Source organism: Myotis brandtii, unplaced genomic scaffold (assembly GCF_000412655.1).
Source record: "Myotis brandtii unplaced genomic scaffold, ASM41265v1 scaffold208, whole genome shotgun sequence".
NCBI classification, from domain to species: Eukaryota; Metazoa; Chordata; class Mammalia; order Chiroptera; family Vespertilionidae; genus Myotis; species Myotis brandtii.
This window is the reverse complement of record NW_005357764.1, coordinates 4,754,836-4,774,156: the sequence shown is the minus strand read 5'-3', so window position 1 is coordinate 4,774,156 and position 19,321 is coordinate 4,754,836. Positions and strand designations below refer to the sequence as shown.

The window sequence follows — 19,321 nt, the reverse complement described above, 5'->3', positions numbered from 1 at the left end:
GGCCCCGAGGCCGGCGGCGGCTGTGCGACCCTGGCTGCCGGCGCCCCTCGTGGGTTTCTGGCCCGAGAAGGTGGGCTCTGGCCTGGCAGCGGAGAGCCAGCCTCGGAGGGATCCAGGTTCCAGGCGCTGAGCGCTCTGGTCCCTGGGCCAGACTGGTGCGCCATCACTTGTAACAGCCTGGTCCTGGCACGAAGTGCCAGGCTCTTCCTCCTGGGTCAGCGGAGAAATAAGTCAGAGGTGTCGGTGAAATGGGGGACCCCTCCTTTGACAAGAAAAACTGGAACAGCAAGCTTAAGGTTTGGACCCCCTGGTCTTAATGGTGCCCATCAATACCCCAAGTTTAGAGACTCCAGGGTTCAACCTCTTGGCTCTGTCACTTGCTGGCTCTGTGATTTCGGAAATACTCCCTTGGCCTTAGTTTCCTTCCCTATAGGATGGGGATAATAACTGTACCTACCACAATTGTAGGCAGTAAGACAGACTTGAGCAGAGCAAGGACGATGGGCCAGGTACAGAAAGTCACCTGGTGGGACACCCCAGGTGTCCAGCAAAGGACAATTGTAAGGTGGGGGAAGGCTAGGTGACTTCCTCCCCTAGCACATCACTGGTCATGAGATCTGGACCCCCAGTGCTTTCCTCCCCAGGGATAACATCTAGCCCTCAAGTTGTATTTCAGCTCCAGGCCCAGATAAGCATCAGAATGACCCCCTCCCCCCACTCTCCACCTGCCAGCCAATCAATCAGTGGAGACCAGACCCTGAATGGACACACCTGGAAAGCTACTGGATATTCTATTAAGATCTTTCCCTGGAGCTGCCCCTAAAATCTCCAGCCTTAAAAGCCTTAGGAAGGAGGACCCAGTGCTGCTCTTCCCTCTGGGGAGCACTCCTCCTGCCCTTCCCTTCCCTCCCCTTCCCTCTCTTCTTCCTCCTCCTGTCCCTCCCCCTCCTTGGGTCGAGGCATGTTACCATTAGCTTCCCAACTCCCAAGTTCCAAGGGCCCTTCCTTGACCTCCATAACTCATTTCCTAAGGCCATTTCTTCTAGGAATTACCTTTTCTACCTCTGTAATGGACCCAATAAATCTTCTCTTACAGTTTGGGTCTTGCTCTGAATTCTTCCCTAGCCAGAACCCAAGTACCGAGGTTGCTGAACCCCACCAGTCAGACACCTGGTGCCCTTCCCGCCTCCTACACCACCACTAGGTCATAGGAATTTAATGAACCATATAATGGAGAAAATACTGGGTATTTTATCTTAGGCTCTAGGTGGTTCTTTGAGGGCAGTGACCAAGTCATTGTTTTTCTGGGTGCTTGATGGACATATTCTAATGGTCTGATAAGTTGGAGGTCTCTGTGATAATAGGAAAGAAAGTTTTCTTCAAAGTTTGGACTGTGTTCTGTTGACTAGGAAGGACTGAGGACACTGCAGCCTTTATAGGAGGCACCTGGCACTTCGCCTGACAATCAGCCCCTGTAATGATGCCACTGGGCCAGGTTTTTATTAGCGTAGAGCGCTGCTCCAATCAAAGTCAGAGGGAGTCCCCGCAGCTCTATCCAGCACCCACTTTTGAGATCAGAAAATACTTTTTGGAAGTATTTCCACTTGGAAAACATTGACAAGACTCCATACTCCAAACACAATTTGCATGTGTGTGTTTGTCACAGAGCAATCTGATACCTGCAACAGAAAAACAAAAAGAGCTTAGTCTGCCAGAGTCACTTTGGTTTGCCTGTTTGTAATTCCTGTACGTTCCCTGCATGATGGCGGCTTTGATCTGTGGCTGACATTGTGGTTTTCCCTGTGTCCTTGCAGTATTTTCCTCAAGAGCAGGTGGGGAAGAGGGGCAGGCCAACTGCTGGCCTTAGAAAAACAGAAGCCCATGTTTCCTCTCTAGAAGAAGATGCTATTGCTCTCTAGTATGAAGTAAAAAGGAAAAAAAAAATAAATCCAGACAAGTCCTGGAGCCTCTTCCTTGTTATAGAACAATCATTCTTGACTTCAGGAGAGCAAAGTAGAGCTAACTCTACGTCTGCATAAAAAGTATGTCTGGGAGATGAGGAACAGGAAAAGAGCGGTTGAGACACAAGAAGGTGAAGCCAAATCCTGGCTGCCTGTTATAGATGTTGCCCAGGAGAGCAGAGGTAGCAGGATGTGAGGACTAGTCTGCAGTCTATCACCTTGGTGATTTCCCGAGGTCCAGATTTGGTCCTCAGCCTTGTGGGATCAAAATTTTTATCTTTGCCCTAGCTGGTTTGGCTCAGTGGATAGAGCATCGGCCTGCGGACTGAAGGGTCCCAGGTTCGATTCTGGTCAGGGGCACATGCCCGGGTTGCCGGCTCAATTCCCAGTAGCGGGTGTGCAGGAGGCAGCCAATCAATGATTCTCTCTGTCCCTCTCCCTTCCTCTCTGAAATCCATAAAATATATTAAAAAAATTTTTTTCATCTTTTTTTTGCCCAGCCACCAGGGTTGTGGGCTCGATCCCCAGTAGGGGGCATGCAGGAGGCAGCTGATAAATCATTCTCATCATTGATTTTTTTTTTTAATCTTTCCCTCTCCCTTCCTCTCTGAAATCAATAAAAAATATATATATATACATAAATTTTTCATCTTTTTAGTGTTCCAGCTTTGATTAAAAGTCAACATTATATAAAATTAGAATGCCAACTTACTGACTTCATCTGTTTGCTAGCCTCTATGCGAGGTGCATTGCATACATTGCTTTATTTAACTCTCCCTATAATTATGTGGTGTATTCTGATGTTTTTTTTTCAGTTGGGAGGAAAAAGCATGAAGGAAATTCCCAGTTAGTGTGTATATAAGTGATAGTGTCGGGGTTCAAATAAAGGCATCTGATTCCAAAACCGGGAGCTTACCCATTCCTGTTAGAAGCAAAACTCTCAGGAACATTGGACTCTTGCTGTTGCCTGGTGCATGCTCTCTCTACTGGTAACTGTGTACTTTGTGGCCCAATTGTAAGAAGGTAGCTTGGCAAATTGAAATCAGAATCAGAAGAGTCAGAATCTGACCTCAGTGTTTAATGATCTCAGACTGATGCGTTTTCCTCCACACCAAAGGCCACACAACCTGCTGGGAGGACTGCTCACCCATTCCCGCTGCCTGGCAGCCCTTCTCGGGGTGATGCCCACTGGACACTCCATCCGTGTTGCCTCCTGTCTTTATTATGCTACGTGGGCTGCCCCTCCTCAGGTGGACACATTTCTTATTTTAGACAGAGCAAGGCCTGATCAAGTGTAACAGTGCCGTTAGACTCCTGGAGTCCTTGTTCCTCTTTATGGAAGCATTTTGTTTGTATATCTTTGCTCTGATTGACTTGATATATAATTGAACTTTCAAAGAGCAACTTTGCACCCCAACTCTTAGGGGGAAATTTACTTTCTTGTCCTTCCTACCACCCCTCACCTTCTAACTCTAGGACAGTGATGGCAAGCCTATGACACGCATGTCAGTGGTGACACGCGAACTCATTTTTTTGGTTGATTTTTCTTTGTTAAATGGCATTTAAATATATAAAATAAATATCAAAAATATAAGTCTTTGTTTTACTATGGTTGCAAATATCAAAAAATTTCTATATGTGACATGGCACCAGAGTTAAGTTAGGGTTTTTCAAAATGCTGACATGCCGAGCTCAAAAGGTTCGCCATCACTGCTCTAGAATAAAATCTTGTGCAAATAGCAAGTTATGGAACAAGCACTTTATCCAGGCTGCAATGGTCATTAATGAAGACTCAAAATTCCAAGGCCAAGGCCAGCCTTCAAAGACATTGGGGCTGGGGGGCAAGGAGAGATGATCAGGCAATACAGCTAGAGAACAATATAAATGCAAAGAAAGATAGAATTTGCTGATTAGAAAACACCTGGTGTGTGATTCAAATAAAAGGGGGGGAAAGTCAAATAACCCTTTATATACTTCATTTATTCAACCAATATTTTGTGACAACTACAAAATGCAGCCACTCTCTATGGTTAGACACTGCTATGATTCTATAATGAGCAAAAATAGACATGGTCTCTGCCCTCAGGAAACACCTTAGTGAGGTAGCCAGACAGTCACACAATCAGTCAAATATAGAAAACTATCCTAGATGCTACAAAGTGGGTTTGATTCCCAGAGGGAAGAACAAAGGATTTGAACTTGTCTGGGGGTCAGAAAAGCTTTCCTTGAAGAAGTGCTGCTTGAATTGGGAGCAAAGGAATGAGGATTCATTTAACTGGGCAAATGGGTATGGGGCTGGAGAAGAGATAAATGGTGGTGGTGGTGGTGGTGGTGGCGGGAGGGGAACAGCATGTGCAAAAGTCCTGAGGCAGGAAAGAACCCAGACCATTTGGGGAACTGGACGTGGGCTGGATTTGAACCATTGTCTTCTATCTGATGCCCAGAGGTTACACGGAGCAGAGAGAGTCCACAGGAGGCTGGAGAGTAAGGTAAAAGCTGTATCAGATAGGGTCTTGATGGTCGTGCTAAGGACTTACTTAGGTCTTTATGAGCAGTAATGTCATATCATCTGATTTGTGTTTTGAGAAGACTGCTCTGTCTGCTGTGTGGCAAATGAATTGAAATGCAGTCACCTGTTGGGAGCAAGAAGATGGTGGCCGTGGTGGAGGAGATGAAGAGAAACAGACAAATGAGAGATTGAGATATAGACAGTAACATGGTCAGAAACACGGTGATGGATTGGGTCTCAGAGATAAGGGAGAAGGAGATATGAAGCATGACTCCCAAGTTGCATAATTGAATGAATAGTTGTGGGAGCCATGTAGGTACTCAGATCTCTCTTCAAGAGAGCCTTCTACAAAGAATATAGTTAGCCACCAGAAGCTGTGCCTTCCCATTCGCTGCAGTGTTCACACAAGGCCACACGTTCTGGCTGCTCCCAGCCAATGAATGAGCACAATGCGGGTATCAGAGCCAGGTCATTTCTGCCCAAGGTGGGACTCCTCCAACAGGCAAGGCAGTCTCTACCCTGCGGGTCCCGTCAATATGGCCAACACTTTCTCAGAACTGCTCTAGGGCAGCGGTTCTCAACCTATGGGTCGAGACCCCTTTGGGGGTCGAATGACCCTTTCACAGGGGTCACCTAAGACCATCAGAAAACCCATATATAATTACATATTGTTTTTGTGATTAATCACTATGCTTTAATTATGTTCAATTTGTAACAATGAAAATACATCCTGCATATCAGATACTTACATTATGATTCATAACAGTAGCAAAATTACAGTTATAAAGTAGCAACGAAAATAATTTTATGGTTGGGGGTCACCACAGCATGAGGAACTGCATTAAAGGGTCGCGGCATTAGGAAGGTTGAGAACCACTGCTCTAGGGGGACCCAAAGTGACAAGGATGCCCTTTATTAAGCTGGAGAACATTGGAAAAGACCCAAGTTTTGGAGGGTTTTGATTCTGCACGTGTCTGGTGATGCTTCAGGTGGGCAGGGAACCTCCATATCCACGTTCCCAGTCATATGTTTGTGCTTTGCTATGAAACTATCAACTCTGTCTTCAGTGTAAGCTAGTGTCTGGTCTTTGGGAAATGCTTGTTGCATGGATAATTTCCCAACTTCAGTTTAGAACTCAATACTAATACTATTGCCTCTAGAAAAATATGACTTACCAGTAGCAAAAGTATCCTTTAACTTTCTTGAGGAGGAGGCAAAAGTCAAAAAATAGAAAGGGAGTGAGCAGTTGTTCTTGAACAACAGAAGGTAAATCATTGTGCTTTGGGGGCTCTGGTTTTCTGGGAAAAAGGAGTAGTTTTTTTAAATAAATGTTCCCGAAGAAAAGCAGTTACATATTTGGCAACACCAATGGAAATTTCTGTTAGTCCCTGAGAAAAAGAAGCTAATACTCCGAAAGGCACTCTTGCTCTGACGTCTGTCTCCCTGAGCAAGATGCCCTTGGAGAGCTGGGTGGCATGGGCCGACCCTGTCACGGAGATTGCAGTCATGAGCAGCCTGTCTGAGCGAATCATCCGGGAGAGAGCAGAGCTGTTCAGGTCCAACATTGGTTCATCCTAGTGCAGCGGATTGAACAAAATCATAACTACTACCGGCTATTCGAACTCCAGGCTCTCTCGTAGGTCAAACATTTCCTGCACGAATCTCAGACCCCAGACAACCCGCACCCATCTCACGGCATAGGTGAGTTTACATGCTTTGTTAGTAGGTGGCCAGGAAGCCCAGAAACCATTGGTTTCCTTGGACTAGAAAAAAGAAAGGAGTAGGTGAGGGCATCACGAGGTATGTTTCCCTGAGGGCTCTGTCTCACTGAAGGATGAATGAGTGAACATATTTGTTAAAATGTTAATAACAGACAATCAAATGTAAAATGAATGTGCTACTTAAGTGCCTTAGGGATAGGAAGCCTGTGCTTTCTCCCAAAGGTAGTTATAATTTCCTTCTGGAACCAAACAGACCATGATAAGGACTAATTATTTGTATAGTCAATAATTACATTAGGAAGTCTGGAGGAATAGCAATATTATTATTGTTAATAATATTAATTAATTTAGTACTGCTAAGCACTTTACATGCATGATCTAATATCTATCTATATAATAAAAGTCTAAGCAATCATTATAGTGGAACAACTACTAAACCAGTCTCTATGATGCACACTGACCACCAGGGGGCACTCAACGCAGGAGCTCCCACAGGGGGGCAAACAGCTGGCAAACACAGGGGCAGTGGCAGGAGCCTCTCCTACCTCCACAGCAGTGCTAAGGAGCAGTGAGCAGGTGGTCCCAGATTGTGAGAGGGATGCCGGCAGGTGGACACCCCCCAAGGGGACCTGGACTGTGAGAGGGTGCATGCTGGACCTGGACTGTGAGAGGGTGCATGCTGGGCTGAGGGACACCCCCCCCCCAGTGCAGGAATTTCGTGCACCGGGCTTCTAGTAATCCCTATAACAACCCAGTGAGGTAGTTCATCTATTTTACATGTGAGGAAAGTTTGTCCAACTTTTTGAGCTAGTCAGTGGAGAAGCTGACTGTTAGACTGCTTGGACCACATACCTGCTCCTGGTGTGGGCACTTTGCCAATAAGTCATAGCGCCTCCCAGAAAGAGCATGTGCTTGAGGTGAGCCTTGAGCATGGGTAGAATTGGGATAATCAGAGACAAAGGAGGGCAATGTATGGATGGAGGCAGCAGTATCAAGGAGAAATATCAAACTGGACGTGTGTCATTTCAGGAGCTGAATGAACTACATAAAAAGTATGTGAAGCCCTGGCCCTCATGTCTCAGTGGTTACAGCGTCAGCCCTCGCGGTCAAGGGCAGGTGCCTGGGTTGCAGATACCTGGGTTGCAGGTTTGAGCCCTGGCTCTGGGCGGGGCTAGTGCAGGAGTAAACCAATCTGTGTGTCTCTCTCATATCGATGTTTCTCTCTCTCCCTCTCCCTCCCTCCCTCAGCTCCCTTCCACTCTTTAAAAATCAGTGGAAAAAATATTCGTGGGTGAGGATAAACAAAAATAAAAATATGTGAAGTTTTGGGAAGGGATTGGAGGAGTTTTTAAAAATAGTGAAAAGTACACAGAAGAAACGAATTCATCCTTGTCTTCATCTTGCATATATACTCCCAGTTTTATTTTTTAAATTAAAAACCACTACAAAACTTATGCATTCTCATTATATGGAATTCAAACAATATAGAAAGTACAATAGATGCTATAAAGCTCTCCCAAATCTTACCATCTAAAAATTATTACTATTAATATTAGAAAAATATTATTATATACATTTTCCTTTGCATTTATAGAGAGAGGAGAACACAAAGGTAAAAATGATACCACAATAGAGTTTTTGTGTGTATTTCTCTTATTAGGAGGGATGTAAATGAAACCGACAACAAATGGGTCCGGGCTGCCTGTCACAGAAACAGGGTTGAATTATGTATGAGCATTTATTCCAATAATGCCAGCAGCCTGGGAGAGAAGCAGGTCATCCAGGAAAGTCTGCTCTGCCATAAACCAGCTGCTTATGTTGGGTAGAAGGACAACGATTACATGGGGAAGTAGGCAAAAGGAATAAAAACGGGTATAATGGTTAGATTACAGGCAATGTGGGCTTGGGGTGGTGAGGACTCCAGTGTTTGGGCAACAAGGTTGTTAATCTTACCAAGATAATGGACCTCATTCCAAGGTTGACTCGGGGTGGGTGTGTGGTTGTTTTTTTTTTTTTTTTTTTTTTGGGGGGGGGGGGTGGTGGGCAGAGGGAGAGGCACATGGTACAACTCCCAGCCAGGTTAGAATGTGCTTTCTTTAATCAGAACAAAACAATCACGGTTAACAGAGCATGATTAATATTTTTTTTATAACTAATAGCTAGTCCCCACTAGCCTATGTCTGCCCCTGACAAAGCCTCTGATTCAGGCATCCTGGGCATCCTCTACCAATGTCATTGGAGTTTTATGAAGATTAAATGAGAAAGTAGGTGTTTTTTCCAAAGTGCCTTTTGCTATAGCAATGGCGTACAACATAAGGAATTGCTAAGCTGTATGTACTGCATCCAGACTCTGTATCTTAGAGTCTAAATGCACTTTGGGAAAAGGACTTGAATGAATCACCCAGGGGAAGATTCGTTGTGCTGCTTACCACCTAACAACAGGGCCCTCTGCCCAACTCATTCACCATCACTTAGACGAGGTGTTAAGCAGGATAATTCTCTCTGGCAAACATAGCCCTTCTGGCATTCATGAGAGTGTTCAGGGAGCTCTGATGGAGACAGAAACTAGTTCCTAACAATAGGAAAAGATTATGGGGTAAACCCTTCGTTACACATTTATTTTTTTAATCTGAATTGTCCCTCCCCCTCCTTTGCTTTATCCTTATTGTTCTATGGGTATCCTGGCTTCTAATTCTTACAGGTATTAACTGAGCACATTACTCACCAACCATTCCTGTGATTATAGGTGGTGTACACCTCTCTTCCTGAGAGGAGATCCCTGATCAGGATAACTTGGTCAGTCATCCCAAAGCCATGGCTCTGATAGAAAAAACACACACAAGAGCCCAGGAGGCCAGGACAAAGGCCTTGGATTTCCTGACACTTGTCTCTGCCCAGGGAGTAGTGACTTGGGCTATTGTTCCCATGGTAAGAGCTCTGAGCATTCAGGTAATTGTTCAGACTTATAAGCAATATAATCCTTAACGGCCGTTTTATCTACTGGGCATAGGAGAACAAACACCAGGAAGACTCGTTGGACAGGAAATGCTAGGCACCAGGAATCAAACAAATCAGGAACTAAAACTGCCAAGAAGCACCCAATCATGCACCCAGTCCCACATCCACCTTCCTGTTGACCCAGCCCCACTGCCCAAGCCCACCAACCAAGCCCCCAAACGCCACTGACGACAAAAGCTTCCGGCCAGTGGCTGCATATAAGGAACAGACTCCAGCTCTTAGGGGCTGCCACCGTTCACCCAACACTCTTTGGCTCGGTGCTATGTAGCCCTTCCCTTTGGATATCCCCATCCCCTTTTCTTTAAATAAATTCCTTTTCTTTATTCACCGTCTAGGATTGCTATTTAGCCTGCCTGCGCACCACCGCCTTGAACCTTTCAGTCAGTATGATTTTTGCTCCCAGAGGGCTACAAATAACTGGAATCAGTGACACTGAGGATAAGAAAGAAAACCCAGAAACTTCACTCATGCAACAGGAGAAAGGGCAGGCGGGACCGTAATTCATATCCTGGAGCCACTGTGTAGTCAGTTCATCGGGAACCCAGCACAGGACCAGGTCTGAGGAGAGTGGAGGAGCCAACAGTGTTAGGGAAGACGAGCTTCCTTCCATCCCACCTGAGTCTGAGGCTGCTTGTTTGGTTATGCATCATGCTTTTTTAGTTCTCTATCCCACACTGGAGCTCCCTACATGCTCTAGCACAGATTGCCCTGTGACACATTGTGTGTGTGTGTGTGTGTGTGTGTGTGTGTGTGTGTCCAACCCCAGTGCACAGCAGCTTTGACCAGCTGTGCAGCCTGACAGTGCTCACCTCGAGCCTGCCTTGTGTTACCTCTTGGTTTCTTCCCAGGGGACAGAACCTGCTTGGGACTTATGCATGTGCAACTTGGACATGTGGGAGGCTGACATGTAGGGGGCTGCTTTTGATGAGTCGGGGTCGGAGGCTAATATATAAATGCTTCCCCCTCTTATCTATGTGCAGATAGTTTTGAGATAGATTTCAGAAGGCTCCTCAGATGTTCTGGATGGATGGAGCAGCGCCCTTGGTGCTGGCCAACCTCTTGCTCCTTCCCTGTTTCCTCTGCCTGTCCTTTACTCCTGCTTCCTGGAATCTTGTCCCCAAATAAACCATCTGACTGCACAGGAGCACTGGCCTCAGGCTCTGCTTTTATTATTATTTTTTTTAAATATATTTTCATTGATTTCAGAGAGGAAGGAAGAGGGAGTGATAGAAACATCAATGATGAGAATCATTGATTGGCTGCTTCCAGCATGCCCCACAGGGGGGATTGAGCCCGCAACCCAGGCATGTGATCTGACCAGGAATCAAACTGTGACCTCCTGGTTCTTAGGTTGACGCTCAACCACTGAGCCACGCTGGCCGGGCTCGGGCTCTGCTTTTAGGGGAAGCCAGGCTAAGACACCGGTGTAGGACAGCTGGCTCAGTGCACAGTCAGTAGAGGGAAGGTTTCTAGCACACAGGGATTAAGTCTCAGCTCTAGAGGCTCATCACAAACCACTGCGAGAATTAGGCCAAGGTGACACAGAAAAGTCAGGCAGTGGTGTGGCATGGCTCACCAAATTGTGGAAATAAAGGTTGTGGAGAGTTGCTATTACTTAAAAAAATTATTTTATTTATTAAAACATCTTCATTTTCCAAGGCACGTCAGTAGCTTTCCCCAAAATGTTGTTTTTTAACCAGGTGAAGCATATGCTGCAGGAATACCATAGTAACAATCAGAAAAGAGAGGACAATTACATGGAACACAAAATCTCTCCCAATGTCATATGACTGAAGTGAGCAGCTCTGAAAGACTGTGAACACGACTGAACTTTCTTCTTTGTAATTTCCCCCATGATTTGGCATCACAAAAGGAACCCCCACAATGACATCCGTACGACACTCAGGAGTGCTAGTGGGAAGGCCTTGCACAAGTGGCAACTGCAGACCTTTGCCAGAGTGATTCTGGGTTGAAAAAAAAAAGACACAAACCAAGAGGCTAAGGAACCAGTCTTTCCTAAGTCTTTTCTGAAGAGCAAATAACGTAATGAGAAAAAGACATAACAACACACAAACAAAACCCATATTATGGTTTTAAGAGAAGAGACAAGTTTGCTCATTTCTCTTTCTCACTGACACACCTCCTTCATACATGGACATCATAACAGGTAGGAGGTTTGACTCATATGGCATGAAAACAATAGTGGGTTCCAAGATGCGTCTATTATGGGCCTGGACCAGCCCGGTGCTTTGATCAGATGTAAACAAGTCTGTCCAGTAATCACACTGAGTGGCCCAAGAGCTCAGGTTCATGCCTTGCCTGTGTTCTTTACCTCTACATCCCCTCATGTTAATTACCTGTAATTTCCCCACACCCAGCTCTCCTGCCCTCAGGAAGCAATAATCCCAGTTAATAACCTTTGTAACTGAGAAAGTGTGAGAAATCCAACTCCCTGTAAAATGATTTCTTTTTGTTGTTATTGTTAATCCTCAACCGCCAAGATATTTTTTCCATTTATTTTTAGAGAGTGAAAGGGAGAGAAGGAGAGGGAGAAACATCGATGTGAGAGAGACACATGGACTGGTTGCCTCCCTCAAGTAACCCGACCAGGGCCGGGGATTGAATCTGCAACCCAGGTACGTGCCCTTGACCAGGAATGGAACCCAGGACCCTTCGGTACGTGGGCTGATGCTCTAACCACTGAATCACACCAGCCAGGGCTGAAATGATCTTTTTCCCTCTAAAGTGCACCATTAGAGGGAATCGAAGAAAATATTTAGAGGGTGGGATTTAGACCTCCAGTTTTATTAGGAGGCCTTTTCAGGAAGTCTGAAATTAAAATGTAAATTTAGCAGATGCCTCTTATATTCTTCCAAATCCCAATGGTTCTAGTTCACTTCTTAGGAAGTGCTCCGTCCATCATGTTAGGACTTCTCTGAAGTTGTCTGTCAGTAGCCACGGTGTCGCTGGAGGGAAGGTGGCGCCCTAGGACCGCACGCAGCCTCTGAGCCCAGGTGCCCATCCGCGAGCATGTCAGACAAAGGGTCAACGGAATGAACAGCAAAGACCCTGTCGCTGAAGGACTCAGCGTCTACACAGTTTCTGACAAGACCAGTCTTTCCTCTTCACTTTCTCACTCACTAGAGGTTGTTAGAAGGCTGTGCTTTTAAGGACTGTGGGGCTTTCTTCATCATCTTTTAACATCCTTGTGTGGCTTGGAGTTTGCCTGTATTTTATTCTATCAAAACAAGCAAAACAAGTGTTAGTAACAAATCTTAAAAAGATGTCCACCAGTCTCAAAACTAATAAACAAAACAAACCTAGAACTGAGGATATCTCGCTAAAGGGGAAAAAAGAAATCGTACAGCAGATTCTGCAAGGTTCTCCTAGTCTCTGTACTATCCCAGAGCTGCTGTTGCTGTGGAGATGGACATGGTGACATGGTGATCTTGTCAGGCCACAGAGGACGGAATGTAATCTCCTTGCCATTTCTAACCCTCTAAACCAGTCCATGGCGCTGGTGAGACCTTCCGGGGAACTCTCTGCCAGGCCCAGCCCAGTGTGCCGACGTGGTGAAGAAGGAGGCCTCCTTACCCTTTCACTCTTAGCATCTGGTCAATGGTGTCTGGGAGGGGGATGCCGAAGCTCTCTGGGAGGAACAAGGTGAGGATGGCTGTCAGGATGGTCAGACTTCCCATGAGAATGTAGGGCAGGAAGCGGTCGTAGGCACCTAGGGCAAAGCAGACAGAGCCCCAAGCCAGGGTGCAGTTAGACTTGGTCCCCTCTATCCCTTTGAGCTCTAAGGGGATCACCTGCCCCCTCAGCCGTAGTCTGAGCTGCCAGAATGGGGTCTGGCACCTAGACAGGTCTCAGAACCCAGAGTTGGCACTGGCATGCCCAGAGGTCCAGGAATGCCTCATGGTGCAGGGGAGGGGAGCCATGATGACTACGATTCCTATTTCTAAATGCTGGGTTTCCAAAAAATGCAAGATACTCGTCCAGGGACAGGTATAGCTCCTCCACCTTTCCAGGTGTGTTACAACCCATTCAAGTGCCAGAATGGGGTCTGGCACCTAGACAGGTCTCAGAACTCAGAGTTGGCACTGGCATGGCCAGAGGTCCAGGAATGCCTCACGGTGCAGGGGAGGAGAGCCATGATGACTACAATTCCTATTTCTAAATGCTGGGTTTCCAAAAAAATGCAAGATACTCGTCCAGGGACAGGAATAGCTCCTCTGCCTACAGGTCAAGCAAGATGTTTCTGCTTGTCAGATCTATGGAGCATGTTCACCTAGCATAATGGGTACTCTCAAGGTGGGCGCACTCCTCCCCAAAGATGTGCCAGCAGGGATGCTCAGGGGAAAGCAGCTGCCAAGAGAAAATGATTTTGAGGAAGAGACAAATGGTGCCCTGCTACAGAAAATGGCATGAGGCGCATCTTCATACAGAATTCAACCACCGTGTCACATGCTCCAACCCACACACATTCTCAGTTCATCAGCCCTCTTGAATGGACATCTTTCCCTCTCCTGTTCCTTTAAATTCTGATTCCAAGAAGAGATTCTCCAATTAAGAATACTGGCTCCCTAAGCCACTCTGTAGTTTCTTAGGATAGGGGGATTCTGTTTTCTGATGGGAAGCTAAAACAGGAACAAAACTCCCTACTTTTCTCAGCAATTTCAGGCTTAGCTACAAGCCAGTGCCTCTCCACAGCACACGCACCTGGACAGGAACCTTCTCCAGGCGCAGATCCAGGATTAGATGGGTCCCATTTGCTGTGTGTTTCCCCTTAGCAAGCCATCTTCAGCTCGCATTCCAGCTCACCAGTGCTTCCGCCCCATCGCTCCCGTGTGCCCTCGGCCCAGGGGACTTACCAAGGTAAATGAAGTAGGGAGACAGGATGCTGCCCAGGCGGGACGCCATGGAGCTGATTCCCACGCCCATATTTCTGACCACGGTGGGGTACAGCTCGGCTGTGTACACGTAGACCATGGAAAAGGCAGCAGTGACTCCAAACTTGCCCACCATCACCAGGACGGTGGACAAATAATACAAGTCTGGGGAGACAAAGGGAAGAAGGTAGGAGAAGGCACCAACCCAAGGTACACTGCTGTTGAGAGTTCCAGGTTTTGTTGTTTTGTTTGTTTGTTGTCTGAAACAAACATACTTTCTCCCTTTTCTGTGGGGCTGGCAGTTTCTATATCTTCCTATTGTGGGATGAGGGGCTACAGCCAAGAGATCCCTCCAAACTGTTACTACGGAGAGGAAGCTGGACCTGCAGCTGTGTGAGTGCCTGCCCTTCCCCTCGGTGTAAAGACGACGAGAACGAGCCCCTCAATATTCCGAACAAACTTGCTTTCCAGGCCAGAAGTCATCAAACACGCGCCTGTCGAGGGGTCAGCTGCGTCCAGAACCTCATGCTGCAGGCACTGTGGAAGTGTAACTACTGGCTTCTGGGTGAATGGGAAGCTCATGTCTAACTCATTTCATGCTTTCATTCTACTCAGATCTCAACAATTCTCAGACCCACACACCCTCAGAAAGGACCCTCCCATCTATCCTGCTCGCTGTGCCAATGAGGAGACGCTGTGAGTGGCCTGTGGGTCGCCCTGAGCTTGGGCGAACCTGTATATGAATTCCTGGGCTCCCCTGCCATGTCATAGTCGGGGCTGTCCCTGTGCAGTGCTGCCAGCCTCGGGGACCCACAAACGATCCCCAGAGGCCTCCAAATCGCTGGGTACTCTGACACTCTAGGTACCACAGGGAGTCCATGAACTGTTCTTTGAAAAGGGCTGTCTCCTCCATCTGCAGGATACCAAGACAGTTTTAAGAATCAGACCCTGCTAACGGCCTATGATCTGGTCCCTCCTTTTCCCCTCTCTGTCTTTTTTCCAGCTCTTCCTCTCTCCTCAAACATGCCAGGCTTGGTCCCTCCTCAGGGTCTATGCCTCTGCTGTTTCTTCAGCCTGCAATGCTCCATTCCTAGAATTTTTCATGGCTTTCTCCATCACTTCATCTATGTTTCTTTCAACTGTCTGTGACCACTCTGTATAAACTAGCTCTCCACAGTCCTTGCTTGTTATTATAAAGGTAACACAGTCTGCACTATATTAAGCCTTTATTTACTTGTTTGCCTGTTTTCTCAACTAGAGTGTGAGCTGCAGGAGGGCCTGGGCTCTGCCCAAGTTGTTTTCTCCTGCATCCCTGCCCCAGCACAGTGCCCCTATCTACTTGTTGAATAAATAAATGACTGAGGGCCAGGTTAAAGAGTAATGGGGATGGCTGTCTTTCCTCCCCCTTACTCTGCAGAGAAATGATGGGGCTGGCCAGCAGACCCTGAGTGACAGATGAATGGATTACTCCTGCACAACGTTTGCTGTGAAAGAAAGGCTAAGGGACGGCCCGGCTATAGCAACCAGGCAGCCTCAATTACCTGCCTCGTTAGCCTTTTATTAGAGTTTTTATCTTCAGATACAATCAATAGGGTGAGTAATCTTGGGAGGACACATGTGTTTGCATTGTCTTCTAGGCAAGGGCATTCAGGGGTTAAGCATAAGGATTCCAGTAAAACACCCAGGGATCTGCACATGCACAGACTTGTTTGGAAATGTCAAGGAATAATTAGGGGTGCCGCCTTCGACACTCCCCTAAGTCAGAATTCCGATAAACAGAGCAGGAGGCCTTCCACACACTTCCCTTTTCTTGGACTATCCTCCTTATAAGCCTTCCAACCAAGTCTCATGCTTCCCCACAGAGAAAAACAAATGTGCACACACTAACTTGAGTCTAGAGTAAAACTAACCACCAGCCCCACCTGGTTGCTCTGCCCACTCCACACAAGCCCAGGCCATGAGGAGTGTTGGGTCTCAGGAGACACTTTCTCTTGATTTTTTGGCCAAGAATGCAGATATGCAGGTGAGCGGTGGTGGCGTTATTTTAATCCCCTCATGAGTTGGGGGAGACAGCCTGGTAGAGGCTGAGTGACTCAGCGAAGACCCCAGAGGCAGACACACACGCTCCCTACCTGGGGGCACCAGCTGCACGAAGAGGAGGACACTGCCGCCCAGGAAGAGGGCGGTGGCCATGGAGTAGCGGCGGGGCAGGTGCCGCAGCAGCAGCCAGGCCAGCACGTACGCGGGGACTTCCACCACTGCCGACAGGAAGCAGTTCACATAGGCGTCGCCATGCAAGTTAGGGGTGTCCAGGGAGAGCCCGAAATAGCCCACTGCTATGGTCATCCTGCAACAGAGCACAGAAGAAAGCTGGAGGAGCAGCAGCCACCTGGGGCCTCCAACAGAGGACCTTCCAAGTGCAACTAATGCAGGAAATTCACAACGACCCTTAGGGGAGGGCAGCAGATTGAACCCAGTCTCTGGCCCAGTGCATTTTCAGAGGATCCCAAACAGCAAAAAGACATACAATTCAGACAGATTTACTTGGTTAAAAAAAGAAAGAAAGAAAGAAAGAAAAGACAAACCCATCTCCAACCTGCCTGTTGGCTGTAGAAACCCTAAGCTGAAGCTCTCACTAAGCCAACTTCCTGACTCTCTGAACCTCCTTAAACCCATCAGCTACAGAGGAGCTGGGGAGTGAGAGGAAGCAGACAGCAAGAGGGGTGGGAGAGGACTGGAAGGATAAGATCAAACACGGTAAAGCATTTGGAGAAAGAGCCAGAGCAGACCCCCTGTGGCAACCAGCCAGGAAGAGGCTGGTCAGAGGCAGTGAACATAACACCACCTACTCCGGGAGGAGAGGGAGCTGCTGACGGCCGGCCGGGCCAGGTGGGCTCTCATCTGCAGGCCGCACCCCCACCCGGTGTCCCTGTCCCCAGGACATTCTGTCAGACTGGACCTTTAAGGTTAGACTGGGCTCATCTGCAGGGGTGAAACCACAGCTGGTGCAACCAGGGAAAGGGGCAGGAGCAAGAGTTCCTGGGAAACCCAGAGCCGGAGGAGTGCCAGGTGAACAGTGGGGGCGACTGGCAAGTCTGTGGCACACACTGAATGCTGGCACTGTCTGAGGCCGATCCCGGGCGCGGCACTGCCCTGAGGGAGCCTGGGCTATTTCTTGGAAATGGGTGACTCATCATCTCTAGGGAGCAAAATGGCTGGCTGCCCAAAGACTGGCTGACTTGTAGTTTAGACTGAGGTGAAGTCTGCCTTCCTCACCCAGCAGGATCAGGTGGTGCCTCTAACCCTAAGTGTCTGTGGCTGAGCAAATGCTCTCCAGCAACTCGACTCCCTTCCTGACACACTTGGTGAAATGCCTCATCAGAAGGAACTGGTAAGGAGTCCTGCTTCCAGGACACTCTCCAAACATCCCAGAAGGAGGGATCCTGCTTCCACACACAGACTCCCAGAAGGTACTCAGCAGCCTCTGTGACTGCAAGAGCATGGTGTCTTCACTTAGCGCCTTCCTGAAGGCCTGCCCTGTCTTCCTTAGCCACTGCCTGGGGCACAAGGGACAGGAACAACTAAACTGGGACCCAGAGTGAGCAAGGATTCGCCCACCACCTGGAGGGATCCTCAAAGGTCCTATATTTCCCCCCAAACCCCCCACAACAGTTTCCATTTCCTTTTCTGAGATTCCATCAAGAATCATGCCCGAACCGGTTTTGCTCAGTGGATAGAGCGTCGACCCTCGGAATGAAGGGCCCCGGGTCCAATTCTGGTCAAGGGCACGTACCTTGGTTGCAGACTTGATCCCTGGCCTTGGCCCTGGTTGGGGCACGTGTCGGAGGCAACCATCGATGTGTCCCTCTCACATCGATGTTTCTCTCTCTGTCTCTCCCTCTCCCTTCCACTTTCTCTAAAAAAATCAATGGAGAAATATCCTTGGGTGAGGATTAACAAAAAAATAAAAAAAAATATCTTTAAAAAAAGAAATATGTAAAAAAAAAAAAAAGAATTGTGACATGCTCATTCTTTGATGGCAAGACACATCCCTTGTACTTTCTGATGACATGGCCTTTCAGTTTTGGTCTAAACCACATTTGCCAATGACAGAGGCATGACAGCCACTGCAGAGGTGTCGCGTGGAAGCCTCAAACAGTCTCACGCACCACAGAATTATGGACATGATGGTGACCATTCGGATGTTCCGGGTTCGGAGCAGATCCAGAATGCTGTGGGACTGCGGCTTCTGGGAACTGAGGTCTTGTAGCTGCAGGGACAAAATGACAAGAATATAGGAGGAAATATTATTACAGTGATGAAGTTCTGCCAGACACTCTATTAATCCCCAAAGACTTAAAATGAATAAAATATGATCCTTACTGCAGAAAAAAAAAAAGAATATAGGAGGGAGAGAAGGCTGGAGATTCAGAGATCCAACAGCATACCTGAAACCCCTGCATCTTCCTCTCCGAGTTGGGGAGGGTTTTGTTTCTTTCTTAAAAAGAAGAGTAGATATAGTGACTGCATCTTGGGCAGCACAAGGCTTCCCCTGGCCTTGTCAGTACCACATTAGTGTCAAGAATGAGGAGGGAAAATAAGTGGCCAGTCCCCGAGGGCCAAGGCAGACCCAAGCCCACAGTGGCGCCCTCACAGCACCACCCCAGTCAGTGGCCACATTCCAGGCAGGCCTCTAAGCATTCCTCCCCAAGGCTGGATCCCTGCCCTCTGGGTCAGAGAGAGAAACTGGCTGTGCAGTTTATTGATCTGCTATTTTAGAAGAATTAATGTTTTGAGTCTTCATACCATGTAGTCTCTGGTCTACTTCCAAAAACAAAAACATTTCAGATAGAAAAACAGGAAAATTGACCTCGGCTTCACCCAGAGTGACTTCCTATGAAATTCAGCATAGCCAAGGACATTCATAAACCACACGTCTAAACACACTGATGTTTCTTTCTTAAGCAAACCCAGCTTTGGAGCTTGTTTTCCCAGAGTTAGCAGTTCAACACAAGGTCAACTTTAGACTTAATGGATCCCCTGAATAGCCTCATTTCCTCAAGGATGCCAGTGGGACTATGGGTTCGCCCAAACTGACCCCTCACTGAAAAGCCATCAAAGCCGCTTCTCTAAAAAGCCCCCTCTGCCACCCACTCCTGCCCTGCCCTCTGTGCATCGGAGGGCTTTCCAACTGTGCTGGAGGGAGCGGCTGCTGGGCCA

At 47.5% G+C, this 19,321-nt stretch overlaps 1 protein-coding gene across 1 annotated transcript in view; it reads right to left on the bottom strand.

Annotated features, from left to right (window-relative positions):
• Positions 1-11,993: 11,993 nt before the first annotated feature.
• SLC22A5 (solute carrier family 22 (organic cation/carnitine transporter), member 5) overlaps positions 11,994-19,321 on the bottom strand; it is a gene marked incomplete at its 5' end in the record, with an annotated part of 35,745 nt that continues 28,417 nt past the window's right edge. Inside the window, 5 exons of the mRNA XM_005865620.2 lie at positions 11,994-12,447; positions 12,804-12,939; positions 14,084-14,266; positions 16,234-16,448; positions 18,271-18,371. Coding sequence (XP_005865682.1) covers positions 12,360-12,447; positions 12,804-12,939; positions 14,084-14,266; positions 16,234-16,448; positions 18,271-18,371 — 723 coding nt within the window. The remainder of the gene's footprint in view (positions 12,448-12,803; positions 12,940-14,083; positions 14,267-16,233; positions 16,449-18,270; positions 18,372-19,321) is intronic.